The following is an 18,311-nucleotide window of genomic DNA, read 5'->3' on the forward strand; positions in this document are numbered from 1 at the left end:
TGTAATTTTAAGAATTTTATATAAGGTACTAGCATTTCCTTATAAATAATTCCTTCTATTTACAGCTACAGTTTTAAACAAAATAAATTCCAACTTCAAAACCTCTGGCATATAGATCAATTTCTAATTAGATGAGTTTGAGTGTGTAGCCTGGTCTGGGAATTTGAAGAAATATAATTTTGTCACGTCAAACAGATATTGCTTTGAGTAGTGTTTCTGTGATAAAATGTCCCCCAAAATGGACAGTATCTAAAACAAAACTTGTAAATATACTCCAAGTCATTTATATGAATTAAAAGAAAAGCAAACAGTTCAAGCATTTAACTTACGTATTTAATAAAGATTTTTAACCACTGATTCTTGGCTGTGTGTGTCAGCTGTCAGTCATGCAAAAATGCCAGTGACCAATAACCAATCAAATTACAGAAGAAGTGTGAGTTATAATGCTTATGTCCCTTTGCTGGAAGTATATGAAGGTTTGAAAAAGGCAAATAGAGATCAAAAGGCAAGTGATATAGAGAGAAAGGTAAGTAAACTATTAATGAATATTTGTTACCTGTTGTCTTTAGTCGTTTTAGTTTATCATAATTCCCATCATTTCCATAAATACCATAACCAACTGTCATAAAGAACAAGTCTATAATCCAAAATGCTACAGAAGCCATGAACAGTTTATATGTACCGTGCCAGAGTTGTCGTGCACGCAGAAGGACTGAAAAAAATTTAAAGTTAAGTTTCTTTAACAAAATGCATCTTAAATGAAATTAAAGAAGTTAACATTCTGTTCAGTTGTAATTCCAGTTTACAATATTTGTTAAGGATGTGTAGGTTAAAAATGATTGCTTTCTAGCCGAGTCCCACTTTAAAACAGCAGACTATTTTTTGATAGTTGTTGGAATGTTGGGTGCCACAAAATCAGATAAAACTAAAGCCTGCATTAGGAATTATAGTGATATGGATTTTCAGTTTGGGTGAAATGACTCGATAATCCAATAAAAGCTGTATGACTGTACGAGGACTTTTGGCTCAATTTATGCCAAACTGCCAGACAAATGGTCACCATTTCCTGATAATCCAATAAAAGCTGTATGACTGTATGATGACTTTTGGCTCAATTTATGCCAAACTGCCAGACAAATGGTCACCATTTCCTGATCCACATGGATCACAATTTTGTTCTACTTCATGCATGTTCAAACAAAAATGTTAAAATGGTTACTGTTTATACATTCTGTGAAAAAATGTTTTGACTTTGTTATGAAAATTTAAATATCAGGACTGACCAGTTTATTTTAAGTTTAATGAAGTATGAATTGAAACAACAACAACAAAAAACCACTGAGATAACTTGAGCATAATCCACTCTGTGGGTCATAGATTCTGTAGTGTCTTTTGTAATCCACTATTGGATCAATGAGTTTGCACAATGTATTTTGTAATCCACCATGTGGATCATAGGGTCATTGAGTTTGTGCAGTCTTTTGTAACCCATTACATGGATCATAGAGTTTGCAGTGTCTCTCATAATCCACTATGGATCATAGTTTCCACAGTACCTTTTGTAATCCACTATGCGGATCATGCACTTTCCACAGTGCCTTTTGTAATCCACTGTGGATCAGTTTCCACAGTGCCTTTTGTAACCCATTACATGGATCATAGAGTTTGCAGTGTCTTTCATAATCCACTGTGGATCGTAGTTTCCACTGTACCTTTTGTAATCCACTATGTGGATCATGCACTTTCCACAGTGTCTTTAGTAATCCACTATGTGGATCATGCACTTTCCACAGTGCCTTTTGTAACCCATTACATGGATCAAAGAGTTTGCAGTGTCTTTCATAATCCACTGTGGAGCATAGTTTCCAGTGCCTTTTGTAATCCACTATGTGGATCATGCATTTTCCACAGTGCCTTTTGTAATCCATTGTGGATCATACAGTTTCCACAGTGCCTTTTGTTATCCACTGTGGATCATACAGTTTCCACAGTGCCTTGTATAATACTTTCTTGTGAAATCATGTGATAATGTATCCTCTTGTATAATACTTTCTTGTGAAATCATGTGATAATGTATCCTCTTGTATAATACTTTCATAAATTTCAACAAAAGATTTAAAAGAACATTCAATGTCCACGCTGCCACCACGGTAGAAAACTGACACTTATGTCTCACCATCTTCTAAATGCAGGCCAAACAAGCCTCTTATAATGGATGATTTGTATGGACTATAAGATATTCACTCTGTCAAGGAATCACTGTGTATGGATTCAAAATCATCACTCTGTCAAGAAATAAATGTGTACGGACTTGGTGTCATTCATTCTGTCAATGAATCATTGTGTATGGACCCAAAGTTATTGACTCTGTCAAGGAATCATTGTGTATGGTCCCAAAGTCATTCACTCTGTCAAGGAATCACTGTGTATGTACCCAAAGTCATTCACTATGTCAAGGAATCACTGTGTATGGAATCAATGTCATCCACTCTGTCAATGAATCACTGTGTATGTACCAAAATCAGACACTCTGTCAAAACATCACTGTGTTTGGTTGTGCAATAATTTACTTGAATGATTTTTGCAACTCACAAGTTTTGTGATCATGACATATTTACAAAACCAAGCAATTAATATGATAATTTTAATGGTGAAATTTTCATTTACTTTAATGACATGTAAACAATATGCATATTATAATTATTTCAATTTGCACAAATTTAATAATATGAAAATATATCGATTTACAGTAACTTTCTTTACAGTTAAAAAAAAGGTGGGCTCTGGTGAAATTCATAAAACACTAGAGTTTCGTGGGCAGTTTTTACCTCAATATTGACTGTCAACGGCACCTGGGTCAGCTATCATGGTGAGTCCTTGGGCAATGCACTTTACCCCAATTGCTTTGGTGCTAAATAACCCAATTGTGTTGCTGTGCTGTAAAGCGCCAAAACAAACCAAAACTTTCCTTCACATTTTACTTAAATTGGAACAAGAGAAGACAACAAAGTTAACTTAAATCTGTAAAACTCACCTGCACATATGACACTCAGGACCATCACAATTACATAGGTCAGCAAAAATGTGATGAGAATAGGTGTTATGTCTGAAAATTGAGTATACAATTATTTTTGTGACAGAAAATTCAAACAATCATAATAGAAATAATTAGCAGCAATTTGTTTCAAGTAAATATACCTATAGAAAAATCTTAGGAATCATTCTGTGATTGTGTAGATGGATACAGTGACCAAATTGCAATCATTACCATGAAAGAAATATCAAAAGAAACTAAAATGAGGACAATGGCATAATGTTGCATATCCTTGAACTTTAAGCTATACTAAGGGCATGGCCTGACACAGAGGTCAGTGTTGCAACACTGCAAATGTTTACCCGTCTCTTCATGTCCAGTTATTGGCCTAGTGGTTAGAGCCACTGCCTCAGATGCAGGAGGTCATAGGTTCAAACCCTGACCAAGTCAAACCAAAGACTTTAAAAAATGGTACTAACAGCTGCCTTACTAGGTGCTTAACATTAAGAGGTTAGTGTTAGGATAGGTCAGCCTGGTGTCAGGATAATGTGACTGGGTGGGACATCATGCTACATGTCTGCAGCATGATGCCCCAGTGCTAGACAACACTATAAACTGCCACACTGCAGACATCGTAGTGATATGACTGATTTTTTTTTAAAGCTACATTAAAAGTCTAAATCTCACACACATACACACATATAATCGTGACCCTGATCCAATGGTCAATGGCAAAAGGATGCATGTCACCAAATAAACAATCTTAACTTCATATTAATTTGTTTGTTCCAAGTATACCTTGACATCAAGGTCAATGGGGCATATAGACATATTCCTGAATGAACTGTCTTACCTTCATAACTAAATCCATTAAAGGGTTTAAGAAATTAAGCAAGTAAAAAAATTATTTCAAAACATTGATGCAAAATTTCATGACTGTGACCTTGACTTAAAGTCATTGGGTAACATGCATACCACTGGATAAATTTTCTTAGCATCATAATGATTACTGTGATGTATGATGAAAATCTATCAATGGGTTTAGGTAATATACCTATTTACTGTATATGTTGGGACATCATACTTGTTGGGACACCATAAATTAATTTTAAAAGTAATTTTTTTGTGCATTGTTCGTTCTGGGATACATCGTTTTCCTCATGTTGTAAGTTGTGGGACACCTTTTAAATCACTCGAAAATTACATGTTGGAAAATGCACTCCAACTTAAATTTTATTTTTAAAAAATATAAAACTGTGTACTTGAGATAAAACTCTTTAATTAGCTTTCTTGTACTGTGAAAAATTCTTAGACAAAACACATCACCTGAAGCAGAAACTGCAAGGACTAAAGTCGGATTTTTTTCAAATCTGGACCAGTCTATTTCTCACACTTTTGACCCCCATCTTATCATCAGTCCATCCAGGAATGCGACCAAAGTACACTAGAATTTCATCCATGTTAATGATCGTATTGTTGGTAAAATCATCTGCTTCTCTTCTGGCCTTCATTAATTCATCACATGATTTTTTTTCCTCCAAATCTTCTGGGTGATGCTGGGTCATTAATGTCTGTGCACAAAGCACTATATTGTGTCACTTTGAAAATTGTTCCATTGTTTCAATTTATTTTCAAAATTACTGTCAGCACCAGTCAAAAGGAACCAAAGTTAGTTTCCATATCTAGGCCATATTTGTATATTCCACAACAAAAAAATTGGCACACTTGCCAGCTTCTGAGGCCAGCTTGCTTTGCAATAAAATAACCTTTGTATTGATATCCTTTAAAAAAAAAAATACAGCTTCAGAGTATCCAAAGTTGGCTTCCGAGCTCAGCATGCTTAGTAATAAAAATAACGTTTTCTTTGATGTCCTGTTGGTAAGTTCAAAGAAGGAGTTTACTGCTCGCTGCCAGTTGTGTTTATTCACCACCCAGGTTTGACATGTGCCTGGCATCTGTAGTTATAATTAATATAAAGGTGTATTGACATCTGTGGGTAAATAGTAATGATACTTTTGTAACCCGTGCTGGTTAAAAGATTGTTGCTTGCACTCAGGTGAATGTGTTTTCAAATAATGATTTTTATTTGTGAGATACTGTTATACAGTAGACATGGATACAATTCAGTCTTGGTTATTTTGCACCTAACATATCATGCAAGAATGGAAGTTGTCTTCAATATATCAGCTGATTATTTGCCTCTCGTTTGTGAAATCATCTTCTTCTCTTCTGGCCTGCATGAATTCATCACATGATTTATTTTCTCCAAATATTCTGGGTGACGCTGGATCATGGATGTCCATGCATGAAGCACTATAATGTGTCACTTTAAAAATTGTTCCATCATTTCAATTTATTTTTGCAGTTACCGTGAAAACTGGTGAAAAGGAACCACCAAAGTGTTTCCATATCTTGGTTGTCTTTGTATATTAAAAAAAAAATTAGCACACTTAAAAGAATCCATAGTTGGTTTCTGATATCTGCTTAATTTGCAATAAATTAAACTCTGTATTGATATCCTTTAAAAAATGAAAAAGTAACCAAAGTCGGCTTCTGAAGTCGGCTAGCTTTGTAATAAAAACAACCTTTGTCTTTGATGTCCTGTTGGTAGGTTCAAAGAATGAGTTTACTACTTGCTGCCAGTTGTGTTTATTCACCACCTGGGCTTCTATTGGCTTGGCATCTGTACAACGGAGTATTAATGTCTGAGGGTAAATGGTAGTGATACTTTTGTAACCTGTGCTGGTGAAAAGATTGTCACTTACACTCAAGTGAATGTGTTTTTAAATAATGATTTATATTTGTGAGATACTGTCATACAGTAGACCTGGATATAATTCAATCTTGGTTACTTTTCACATAACACCGTGTCATGCGTGAATGACAGTTGTCTTTAAGATATTGGCTGATTATTTCCCTCTTGTTTGCAATTTTACTGGATCCAGTTTTCAGTCGAATAACATACTCAAACCTTTGAGCATAACCAAACACAACTTGTTTCTCAGTGTTCATGTTAATGAACAATGTGGCGTGTGTTATCGGACACAAGGGATACATGCCACAGTATGGAAGCCTACGCTACATTTATGGATTTTGTGGATAAATTTTATTCTTTAATGCTCATGTTGAAAAAAAGAAATAAATGATAACAACACAAGGTTAGTTTCTTTCTTTTTATTATCAAATAAGCATTTTGTTTACCTATTTTATTGCAACGTGCATTGGGATGGTGCACAAATGCAATACAAATTGATTTTGTTTCTTAAGTCTTGGGACATATGACATAGGTAAAAAAAATTAGTTTCACCATAAGTTCTGGGACAGAAAAAAAATTATTTTATCGTGTCCCAACATATACGGTAAATATGGTAAGTAAATGAAATAACTTGAATAACAAAATCTAGTACACAATTTTCTCTGCTTGTGACTTTGACCCCAAAATAATTATGTGAAGTAAGCATGCAATAGAATAAACTGTCTTAGCTCTACAACGATTCATACAAAGTATGACAAGAATCTAAGTAAATCTTTTTGAACATACACATTATTACAAACTTTAACTAAAACTTAAACAGACTGCTGACATTAACATGATCAAAACAGTTATTACAATGTTTCTCATTAAATTAGACTACATTTATTTTATGTGAGCATTCACAGTACTATTAGAACATGTCAGTAGAGTAGTCTATGCAGATTGTCTTCCCTAGAACCACTTGTTATGTTCACTTAATACTTTAGGCACATATTAGAGGTCTCACATTGTTGATAATGTAAAGAAGAAAGAGAGTTTTTCATTATGAGTACTCCAAACACTTACAGAACTCATCAGCAGAGTACTCTCTATGTAGATAATCTCCTTCTGGCCCATTTGTCATGCTCACTTCATATTTTAGATACAAACCAGCTGTCTGAAATATGTACCAATATAATGATCAAATGATGCACAGCTTTTTCTAAATCATTCTACAATATGTATGTGCAACATACTTCTAAATGTTGTGCAGATTTTAAAATAAGACACAAAAAATGATTAGAAAACTAGGATGGGAATAAAAAAGTAGGGAAAAAAATATAAACGTGGAATGAGTGCAATTAAAACAAAGTTTGAATATAAAAATACAAAAAATATTTAAAATCTTGGGATGCCCACCATGAGTTTTGATCTCTCCACCTCTTGCTGACAGGACAAACTGAAAGACAAATAATTGCCCATCCTAGGATCAAAGTGATAAAAGAACCTTTGAACATAAAAAGAAAAACAAAAAAATAAAAGTTGAACATAAGAAGAAAAAAAAACTGTAAATAAAAGTTGGGATGAGCGAGTTTAAAAGAAAGTTTAAACCTAAAAATAAAAAAATAATAATGACAAAATTGGGATGCTGCCGCAAGTTTTGAATTTGTGACCTCTTGTTTGTCAGCCAGGTTGCGTATCCAAGGACAGGAGTGATAAAAGAAAGTTTCAAAATAGCAAAACAAAAAAATAAACAAATTGGGATTAGCGAGTTTAAGAGAAAGTTTGAACCTAAAAATATTTAAAAAAAGGAAAGAAAGAAAAAGCTCATTTGGGATGCCATTACCTCTTGTTTGGCAAGTAGGACACACAAAAAGACAGAAAGACAAATATGTGTTCATAGCTGATTTCCAAGGTATAATAGATGACATTAATATATCAAAATATGTTGTTGTTGTTGTAAGGTTTAATGCCATTTTTCAGCACAAGATAGGCTTTACATGGCAGCCAGTATCAGTGATGGAGGAAGAACCTGGGAAAACCCTGGAAAGAACCACTGACCCACAAGAAGCTACTGGCAAGCTTTTTCAAATACTCAAATTGGCCAAACCTGAGACTCGAACCCACGCTGACAGAGATGAGATGGCAATGATCTGTAATGGTGAGCACTTTAGACCACTCAGCCACTCAGGGCTATCAAAATATGAGATGTGTATAATGTTTTTACCAATTATTACTAATAACAAGACCCATTGGGTCTGATAGTCATTATACTATTGACCGTAACTAACATAATACCATCACTGCACATAAAAACATTATTTGGATACATTTTGTGACAATGATGATCATCATAATTAGTGTACACCAACTGTTTCATAAGCAATGTCCCCATCATGTGTATGCATGTACTAGAAGAGTTAGCTCCCTTCGTACATTGTACGGTAGAGCTGAATAAAGCTTGCATTAAGTTCATTTCTGAGATTGATTTAATACATAAAGCTGTAAGGAGTCATCAGAATGCCTCGTGGTAAGTTCTAAGTTGTAAGGAGATAACAGAATGCATTGTGGGAAGGTATTAGAAAATCTGTAGTTCTAGGTACTTAGACTTTCCAACACATGTATTAGATCTACCCATGTTGAACTGCAAACAGATCTTTCACAACATCTGCTGATGAAGATCTACCCTGTTTCACTGGACATCATGTGTAGAACCAACACTGTAGACCCTGATGTAACTGTGCACTATGCTATAACAGATCTGGGTCAATGCTGTTGACTAGACATCATATGCCGCACTAAATGTATAGACTTAGATATAACTATGCATTATCCCACAGTAGATCCGGATCTATGAAGTTGATTAGACACCATACATTAAACTAACACTGTAGACCCAGATGTAACTGTTGAACATGCCATATCAAATCTGGCTCTATGCTATTCACTAGAAACCATATATTAAACTAACAATGTAGACCCAGATGTGACTGTTCAACATGCCATATAAAATCTGGCTCTATGATATTCACTAGACACTGTACAAAAAACTAACACTGTAAACCTGGATGTGATTGTTCAACATGCCATATCAAATATGGCTCCATGCTATTCACTAGAAACCATACATTAAACTAACACTGTAGACCTGGATGTGACTGTTCAATATGCCATATAAAATCTGGCTCTATGCTATTCACTAGACACTGTACAAAAAAGAAACACTGTAGACCCAGATGTAAATGTGAAAAAGTGATGACTGAAAGGATGTTGAGGCATGGTTCCCTATTTATATAAAGACTCCAACTGAAAGTACCCCAATAGTCAAGTACTATCAATAACTTATACATATGGTCTAGTACCCCAGTGTCAAGTGCTATCAATAACTTATACATATGGTCTAGTACCCCAGTGTCAAGTACTATCAATAACTTATACATATGGTCTAGTACCCCAGTGTCAAGTACTATCAATAACTTATACATATGGTCTAGTACCCCAGTGTCAAGTACTATCAATAACTTATACATATGGTCTAGTACCCCAGTGTCAAGTACTATCAATAACTTATACATATGGTCTAGTACCCCAGTGTCAAGTACTATCAGTAACTTATACATATGGTCTAGTACCCCAGTGTCAAGTACTATCAATAACTTATACATATGGTCTAGTACCCCTGTGTCAAGTGCTATCAGTAACTTATACATATGGTCTAGTACCTCAGTGTCAAGTACTATCAATAACTTATACATATGGTCTAGTACCCCAGTGTCAAGTACTATCAATAACTTATACATATGGTCTAGTACCCCAGTGTCAAGTACTATCAATAACTTATACATATGGTCTAGTACCCCAGTGTCAAGTACTATCAATAACTTATACATATGGTCTAGTACCTCAGTGTCAAGTACTATCAATAACTTATACATATGGTCTAGTACCCCTGTGTCAAGTGCTATCAATAACTTATACATATGGTCTAGTACCTCAGTGTCAAGTACTATCAGTAACTTATACATATGGTCTAGTACCCCAGTGTCAAGTACTATCAGTAACTTATACATATGGTCTAGTACCTCAGTGTCAAGTACTATCAATAACTTATACATATGGTCTAGTACCTCAGTGTCAAGTACTATCAATAACTTAAACATATGGTCTAGTACCCCAGTGTCAAGTGCTATCAATAACTTATACATATGGTCTAGTACCCCAGTGTCAAGTACTATCAATAACTTAAACATATGGTCTAGTACCCCAGTGTCAAGTACTATCAATAACTTAAACATATGGTCTAGTACCCCAGTGTCAAGTACTATCAATAACTTATACATATGGTCTAGTACCCCAGTGTCAAGTACTATCAATAACTTAAACATATGGTCTAGTACCCCAGTGTCAAGTACTATCAATAACTTATACATATGGTCTAGTACCCCAGTGTCAAGTACTATCAATAACTTATACATATGGTCTAGTACCCCAGTGTCAAGTACTATCAATAACTTATACATATGGTCTAGTACCCCAGTGTCAAGTACTATCAATAACTTATACATATGGTCTAGTACCTCAGTGTCAAGTACTATCAATAACTTATACATATGGTCTAGTACCCCAGTGTCAAGTACTATCAATAACTTATACATATGGTCTAGTACCCCAGTGTCAAGTACTATCAATAACTTATACATATGGTCTAGTACCTCAGTGTCAAGTACTATCAGTAACTTATACATATGGTCTAGTACCCCAGTGTCAAGTACTATCATTAACTTATGCATATGGTCTAGTACCCCAGTGTCAAGTACTATCAATAACTTATGCATATGGTCTAGTAAACCAGTGTCAAGTACTATCAATAACTTATGCATATGGTCTAGCACCTCAGTGTCAAGTACTATCAATAACTTATACATATGGTCTAGTACCTCAGTGTCAAGTACTATCAATAACTTATACATATGGTCTAGTACCCCAGTGTCAAGTACTATCAATAACTTATACATATGGTCTAGTACCTCAGTGTCAAGTACTATCAATAACTTATACATATGGTCTAGTACCCCTGTGTCAAGTACTATCAATAACTTATACATATGGTCTAGTACCCCTGTGTCAAGTACTATCAATAACTTATACATATGGTCTAGTACCCCAGTGTCAAGTACTATCAGTAACTTATACATATGGTCTAGTACCTCAGTGTCAAGTACTATCATTAACTTATACATATGGTCTAGTACCCCAGTGTCAAGTACTATCAATAACTTATACATATGGTCTAGTAAACCAGTGTCAAGTACTATCAATAACTTATACATATGGTCTAGTACCCCAGTGTCAAGTACTATCAATAACTTATACATATGGTCTAGTACCTCAGTGTCAAGTACTATCAGTAACTTATACATATGGTCTAGTACCCCAGTGTCAAGTACTATCAATAACTTATACATATGGTCTAGTACCCAGTGTCAAGTACTATCAATAACTTATACATATGGTCTAGTACCCCAGTGTCAAGTACTATCAGTAACTTATACATATGGTCTAGTACCCCAGTGTCAAGTACTATCAGTAACTTATACATATGGTCTAGTACCCCAGTGTCAAGTACTATCAATAACTTATACATATGGTCTAGTACCCCAGTGTCAAGTACTATCAATAACTTATACATATGGTCTAGTACCTCAGTGTCAAGTACTATCAATAACTTATACATCTGGTCCAGCCACTATCAATAATTTATAAATGATATGTTAGTACTCTTATGGTCTAGTACCCTATGGTCCAGCACTATCACTAATTTATAGATGACATGTTAGTACCCTTATGTTCTAGTACCCTATGGTCAAGCACTATCAATAATTTATAGATGACATGTTAGTACCCTTATAGTCTAGTACTCTATGGTCAAGCACTATCAATAATTTCTAAATGATATGTTAGTACCCTTATGGTCTAGTACCCCATGGTCAAGCACTATCAATAATTTATATATGATATGTTAGTACCCTTATGGTCTAGTACCCCATGGTCAAGCACTATCAATAATTTATATATGATATGTTAGTACCCTTATGGTCTAGTACCCCATGGTCAAGCACTATCAATAATTTATATATGATATGTTAGTACCCTCATGGACAAGTACTCTATGATCCAGCCACTATCAATACTTTATACATGATATGTTAGTACCCTTATGGTCTAGTACCCTATGGTCCAGCCACTATCAATAATTTATATATGATATGTTAGTACCCTCATGGACTAGTACCCTATGGTCAAGTACTATCAATAATTTATATATGTTATATTAGTACCCTTAGGGTATAGTGTTGTACAAAGTTGACATGTGATCCAAGGTTGACATTGCCGGGGTGGGAGTGGGAGACAAGCACCCCACTTTTCCAGAAACGCCCCATATTGCTTGTGTCTCTGATAGCCTCTGTCAACTAAAATCCAGCTCCTGGCCCTCGCGAGTAGCTTAGCTTTGAAGTCCAGCGTAACATGTTTTCAACTAACAGGAGAAGGGGTGAAGGCGGGCCACTGGTGCCTTAAAACCAGTCGCTTCGGGTAGATGGGACTTGTAAACCTTGGATGGTAGCTCATCTAGGAGAAGGAAAACTCCAATTCCAAACCTCTGCTGCATTGTGGCTGTACCCACTCATGGGAAAGGCTAAGGGAGTAAACCCCAACAGAAAATCTGGAGAAAGAGTCCCTAAGGCAGTCTGACATTGACTTCAACGTCATTCTGGTAACTCCTGTGACGCCACTGGCGCCAAGCTGTATCGACATTCATCGTTGCCTTGGGTCCACCAGCTGCGTGGAGAGGGGGATCTGCTGCATGGGCAACAGCTGATTCTCCATACCACTCTTCCCAGGCTTGTAGCTCCACTGGAGAGGACACTCCAGCATCATCATATGGCATTGACAGAGCCTGAAAATTAGCAATTTACCAGTTCTAAGTCAAAGCTTGATTGGTATAGAGCTTGGGGCCAGGGGTTACTTCTGACAGTGGAAGAGATCACCATGTCTCACTGGACAGCTACCATCCACCTCAAGCTGGGCAGCCCCCAGTCAGTAAGATGCTGCCTGCCATGGCCTGCCTGCTTCACTGGGTGTGTGGAGTTTAGAGAACCATCTCAACAAGTGGGCAACAAAATCCGCACCATGAAAGACCCAAAGAAGAAATAAGAAGACTCCTGCTCTTCATTTTGCAACCTGAAACATCAGGACCATGTGTCCTGGATTGACCGCTGACCTACAGCAGATCGACGATGCATGGAAGACTGCCGTCATTGACAGATAACTCTCCCAACTGAACATCAACATTGCCTGCCTCCAGGAGACCTGACTAGCTGACAGAGGCACCATCAGGGAAGCCAATTACACCTTCCTTTGGAAAGGGAAGCCCTTGGATGAAACTAGGTAGCACAGAGTAGACTTTGCCATAAAGAACACGCTAGTCGCCTTCATTGAACCTCCATCATCAAGTAATGAGAGAATCCTTGCCCTCTTCCTGTCAACATCCTTAGGCCTGGTCAACATCTTCAGCATGTATGCTACAACCCTCTGCTCTACCCATGAGAAAGACAAGTTCTATAAAGCTCTGGATCAGGCATTATTCAGTATCCCAAACAATGAAGGCCTCTATTTACTAGGAGATTTCAATGCTAGAATGGAAGCTGACCATGAGGCCTGGTCCACCTGTCTTGGCTTTTACGGAAGGGGCAAGATCAGTGAGAATGGTCAGCGACTGCTGGAGATATGCTGCTCCCACAGCCTATGTGTGATCAACACTTTCTTCAAATGCAAGGAGATCCATCAGGTGTCATGGAAGCATCCATGTTCACACCAATGGCACCAGCTAGACCTCATCATCACTAGGCATGCAGAACTGGCCAGTGTCCTCCTCACCTGCAGCTACCACAGTGCCGACTGTTACATGGACCATTCCCTCGTGGCCAGCAAGGTGCGAATAATACCCAAGAAGCTGCATCACGCCAAGAAGAAGGGTCACCCATGCATCAACACCTGCTGTGCAAGCAACCCAGAGAAAACACAGCAGTTCAGCAGCAAACTGCAGGAAGCTCTCACCAAAGTGACACCTGATGACACCACTGACTCCAAGTGGTCCCACCTCCATGACTCTGTGTACAATTCAGCCATCACTGCTTAAGGGAAGAGGGAGCGAAAAAATGTTGACTGGTATGAGGCCAACTGGGAGGAGATGGAACCCATGACTGAGGCAAAGAGGAAAGCCCTCCTGGCATACAAGGCTGCACCTAGCCCCAAAATACTACAAGCCCTCAGAACTGCCAGGAACAATGCCCAGAAGACCGCCTGCCGCTGTGCCAACACCTACTGGCTGAACCTTTGCACCAGTATACAGACAGCTGCTGACGCTGGGGATGCAAGTGGAATGTATGAGTGTATCAAGAAGGCGATAGGCCACCCTACCTCCAAGACCGCCCCCCTCAAGTCCAAGATGGGTAAAGTCATCACAGACCAGGGGAAACAACTGCAGCCATGGGTAGAGCACTATCTTGAGCTGTATGCAACCTAGAACATCGTCAATGATCCCAAACCTGCCTGTTATGAAGGAACTAGACACACCGCCCACCCTGGAAGAACTCGGAAAAGCTATTGATTGCCTTGCCTGTGGGAAGGCTCCTGGAAGTGACGGCATTCCACATGAAAACCTCAAGAGCAGGAAACCAGCACTGCTGCAGCCCCTACACATTCTCCTCTGCCTCTGCTGGGAACAGGGACACATCCCACAGGACAGGCATGATGCCAACATTGTCAATTTGTACAGGAACAAAGGAGAATGTAGCGACTGCAACAACTACTGGGGCATCTCCCTCCTTAGCATTGTCGAAAAGGTTTTCGCCCGTGTAGCCTTGGCGCACTTGCAGATCCTAGCCTCCTGTGTCTACCCAGAGTCCCAGTATAGCTTTCGAGCTGGCAGGTCAACTGTAGACATGATCTTCTCACTACGCCAGCTGCAGAAGCCCCTCTACATTGCCTTCATAGACCTGATGAAGGCATCTGACCTTGTCAGCTGGAGTGGACTCTTCAGACTCCTGTAGAAGAATGGCTGCCTCCCACGACTGCTTGCTGTCATCAGGTCATTCCACGAGAACATGCACAGCACAGTGTGCTTCAGTGGTGTAATATCAGAGGCCTTCCAAGTCATCAGTGGAGTCAAACAAGGCTGTGTGTTTGTGCCGACGCTCTTCACCATCTTCTTCTCCATGCTTCTCCAGTACGCCATCAAGGACTGCAGCGAGGGAGTGTACATATATACCAGGGCTGACGGCAAGCTGTTCAACATCGCCCGTCTCCGTGCTAAGACTAAAGTCACAGAGTAATCATTCGGTGAACTGCACTTCGCCGATGGTACAGCCTTGACATCACACATGGAAGATGAACTTCAACAGCTGGTATGCCGTCTCTCTCATGCATGTAAGGAATTTGGACTGACCATCAGTTTGAAGAAAACGAATGTCATGGTGCAGGAGAAAGAATCCCCTCCCTCCATCACCATCAATGGGTACAATTTGGAAGTTGTTGAGAACTTCACATACCTCAGGTCCAACATCTCCAGCTCACTCTCCATTGATTCTGAGGTGAATGGCAGGATTGCCAAGGCAGCAGCAGTGATGGCCAGACTTAACCAGTGGGTCTGGAACAACCCCAGCCTCACCGAGAAGACCAAACTGCATGTCTACCAGGCCTGCCTGCTCAGCTCATTCCTCTACAGCAGTGAAACATGGACCACCTATGCGAGACATGAGAGGAAACTCAACAGCTTCCACCTGATATGCCTGCAGTGCATTCTGCACATCCAGTGGCAGGAGAAAGTACCCAACACAGAGGTTCTAGAACACACCAACATAAACAGCATTTTCTCCATTCTCAGCAAGAGCCGCCTTCGCTGGCTCAGCCATGTCAAGAGAATTGACACAGGCTGCATTCCCAAGGACCTGTTATACGGTGAGCTAGCAGAAGGTGCACGACCAACTGGATGACCATGTCTGTGTTACAAAGATGTTTGCAAGAAGGACATGAAGACGGCCAATATCAATGTAAACAACTGAGAGAGCTGTGCTAACAACCGTTCTGCCTGGCGCCTAGCTGTCAGACAGGGCGTTCAAATAGCAAAGGAAGACAGAAACATATAGCAAGCTGAAAAGAGAGCTAGAAAGATGGAGAAACAAAAGCTTTCTCTAGAGCTACACTATTGTCTCCTGTAGACGGATGGATGCCAAGAAGAAGACCCTTATGGTCTAGTATCTTGTGGTCAAGCACTATCAATAACATATATATGTTTTGTTATGCTAATACCCTTATGGTCTGTTATCCTCAATTTATATACTGTTCATTCTACACTGAATGGTAACATAAAAAATACTGAATACAGATAAATCTAAATGTCAATAAATGTCCAAAGGTACTTCTAGGGATCTTGCTTGACATGTATACTAAGTCTGCTTGACATGTATACCAAGTCTGCTTGACATGTATACCAAGTCTGCTTGACATGTATACCACGTCTGATTGATATGTATACCAAGTCTGCTTGACATGTATACCAAGTCTGCTTGACATGTATACCAAGTCTGCTTGACATGTATACCAAGTCTGATTAATATGTATACCAAGTCTGCTTGAAATACCTAAAACTATTAGAGAGTTATGCTCCAGAAATAAAAATAGTTTATGGACAGACAGGTGGAAATATTAATAGATATTTCCTCTAGCATTACATACGTGTGGGATAATAAGTAGGATATAAAAATACTTGTCCATAAAGAATGAGTAGGATATAAAAATACTTGTCCATAAAGAAGAAGTAGGATATAAAAATACTTGTCCATAAAAAACAAGTATATGAATTGTAAGGTAGATTCTTTATAAAATCAATAACATTGTGCGAATTAGAGAACATTTTCATACCAATGTCCAATCTTCATTCGTTTAAAGTATATATTTACTGGTCACAGAATAATGAGTTGGCCCTTTATTCTACAACCTAATATATAGATATCATTAGCATGTTCTAACAGAGGACATCATTATGATCAAAATCTTGATTGAAAGCATATTCTCTTGTTTTACAATGCACATTATACATACATGTAATTATGGCAATCTTCCAAAATATTTATCTATATAAAGAACACATGTCTACAATGGACATATGCATTTACTGTCCTTTATAGTTCTAGCTTCAATGTAGGAATAAATAAGCCTATCACTTACATTGTTGACTGGTGTGACACATTTACTAACTGCCACAAACCACCATCTCTCCCTTGATGAACGAAATGTACGACCCCCAGTGCATGAATAATGATTCACTCCATTGATAGCCTTTATTGCACACCCTGACAGACCATATGCGTCTGTGAGGTAGATGATTTGGTTGTTTTGTGGGTTCAAAACAGCCTCCTTTTCTTTGCATGACTGAAATAAAATGATATATACTTTGGTTAATGATTTTTAATTGATCTATTAATTAATTAAGAACAGCAACTGGACATGAATACTCAAAGCTTAAATTTGAGAAATCCCATAAACTTCTACGGCAAATGTTTTTCAAATAGATTCCACTTAAAATATTATAAGTGATCCATTTTATTACATTTAGTCCTATTTTGTTTTAGTTGAAAATTGATTTTTAACCATAAATAATTTTTAGACATTTAATAAGCATAAAGATAAATTCAAATATGCAAAATGTTACATTATTGAAATAACTAAATGAACATTACAATTTCAATCTAAGAAAGACATGAAGGGACAACTGATCTCTGGATTCAATATCTGGTCATCACTATGCATTTGGAATCTTAATGGAGATTTTAAGGGTAAACTAATTGAAAAATGTAACATTCAGATATATGATACACTTAAATTCTACAAATTTATAATTTTCTACAGCCTTTTCAGATTAATTTACTTCTTAAACTCATTTAATATTTGGAACTGGAAGCTTGCTGATGGCCATATGTAGATACCTCTGAAGTGCTATACTGTGGGTCAGATGCCAATAAGTCAAATAATGGTCAACCAAAAAACTCTGACTTGAAAAACTTCCTTTTTATATATAAAACCTTGATTTATTCAACCTGTTGACTTACCTTTACAAGTTCAAGTTCACAGAAAATTATATAAAGTATGATAAATTATGAATCTACAAATGGTTTTGCAGTAATTACCAATATAATCCCCACGACCAAGAAACATAAAAATTACTTATAAAATGTTTATTACTTAATTTACATCGGAGACTGATTAAAATATTTTACTAGGTAAAATGTTACATATTACATGGTCATATTTTTCACTACTTATATACAGTACTCACACAATATAGAATGATGTCCTTTGAAGCCAGGGAGTGTATCACCTTATAGTAAGGTTGCCTTATAATGTAGTGCATGACACATACAGTTTTACCACCATAAATGGGATCATTGACCATACTCACCTTGTGTGAGGAAGTCCTGTATTACC

General features: G+C 37.6%; 1 protein-coding gene across 1 annotated transcript in view; it reads right to left on the bottom strand.

Moving 5' to 3' along the window:
• The window catches only part of LOC149794231 (transmembrane protein 145-like), an 84,018-nt gene that overhangs the window by 30,861 nt on the left and 34,846 nt on the right, over positions 1-18,311 (bottom strand). Inside the window, exons 4-7 of the mRNA XM_089968350.1 lie at positions 17,055-17,258; positions 6,855-6,945; positions 3,035-3,106; positions 557-712 (exon numbers count right to left, since the gene is read on the bottom strand). Coding sequence (XP_089824476.1) covers positions 557-712; positions 3,035-3,106; positions 6,855-6,945; positions 17,055-17,258 — 523 coding nt within the window. The remainder of the gene's footprint in view (positions 1-556; positions 713-3,034; positions 3,107-6,854; positions 6,946-17,054; positions 17,259-18,311) is intronic.

Source organism: Sinohyriopsis cumingii, chromosome 8 (assembly GCF_028554795.1).
Source record: "Sinohyriopsis cumingii isolate HCF-2022 chromosome 8, ASM2855479v2, whole genome shotgun sequence".
In the NCBI taxonomy this organism is placed as follows: domain Eukaryota; kingdom Metazoa; phylum Mollusca; class Bivalvia; order Unionida; family Unionidae; genus Sinohyriopsis; species Sinohyriopsis cumingii.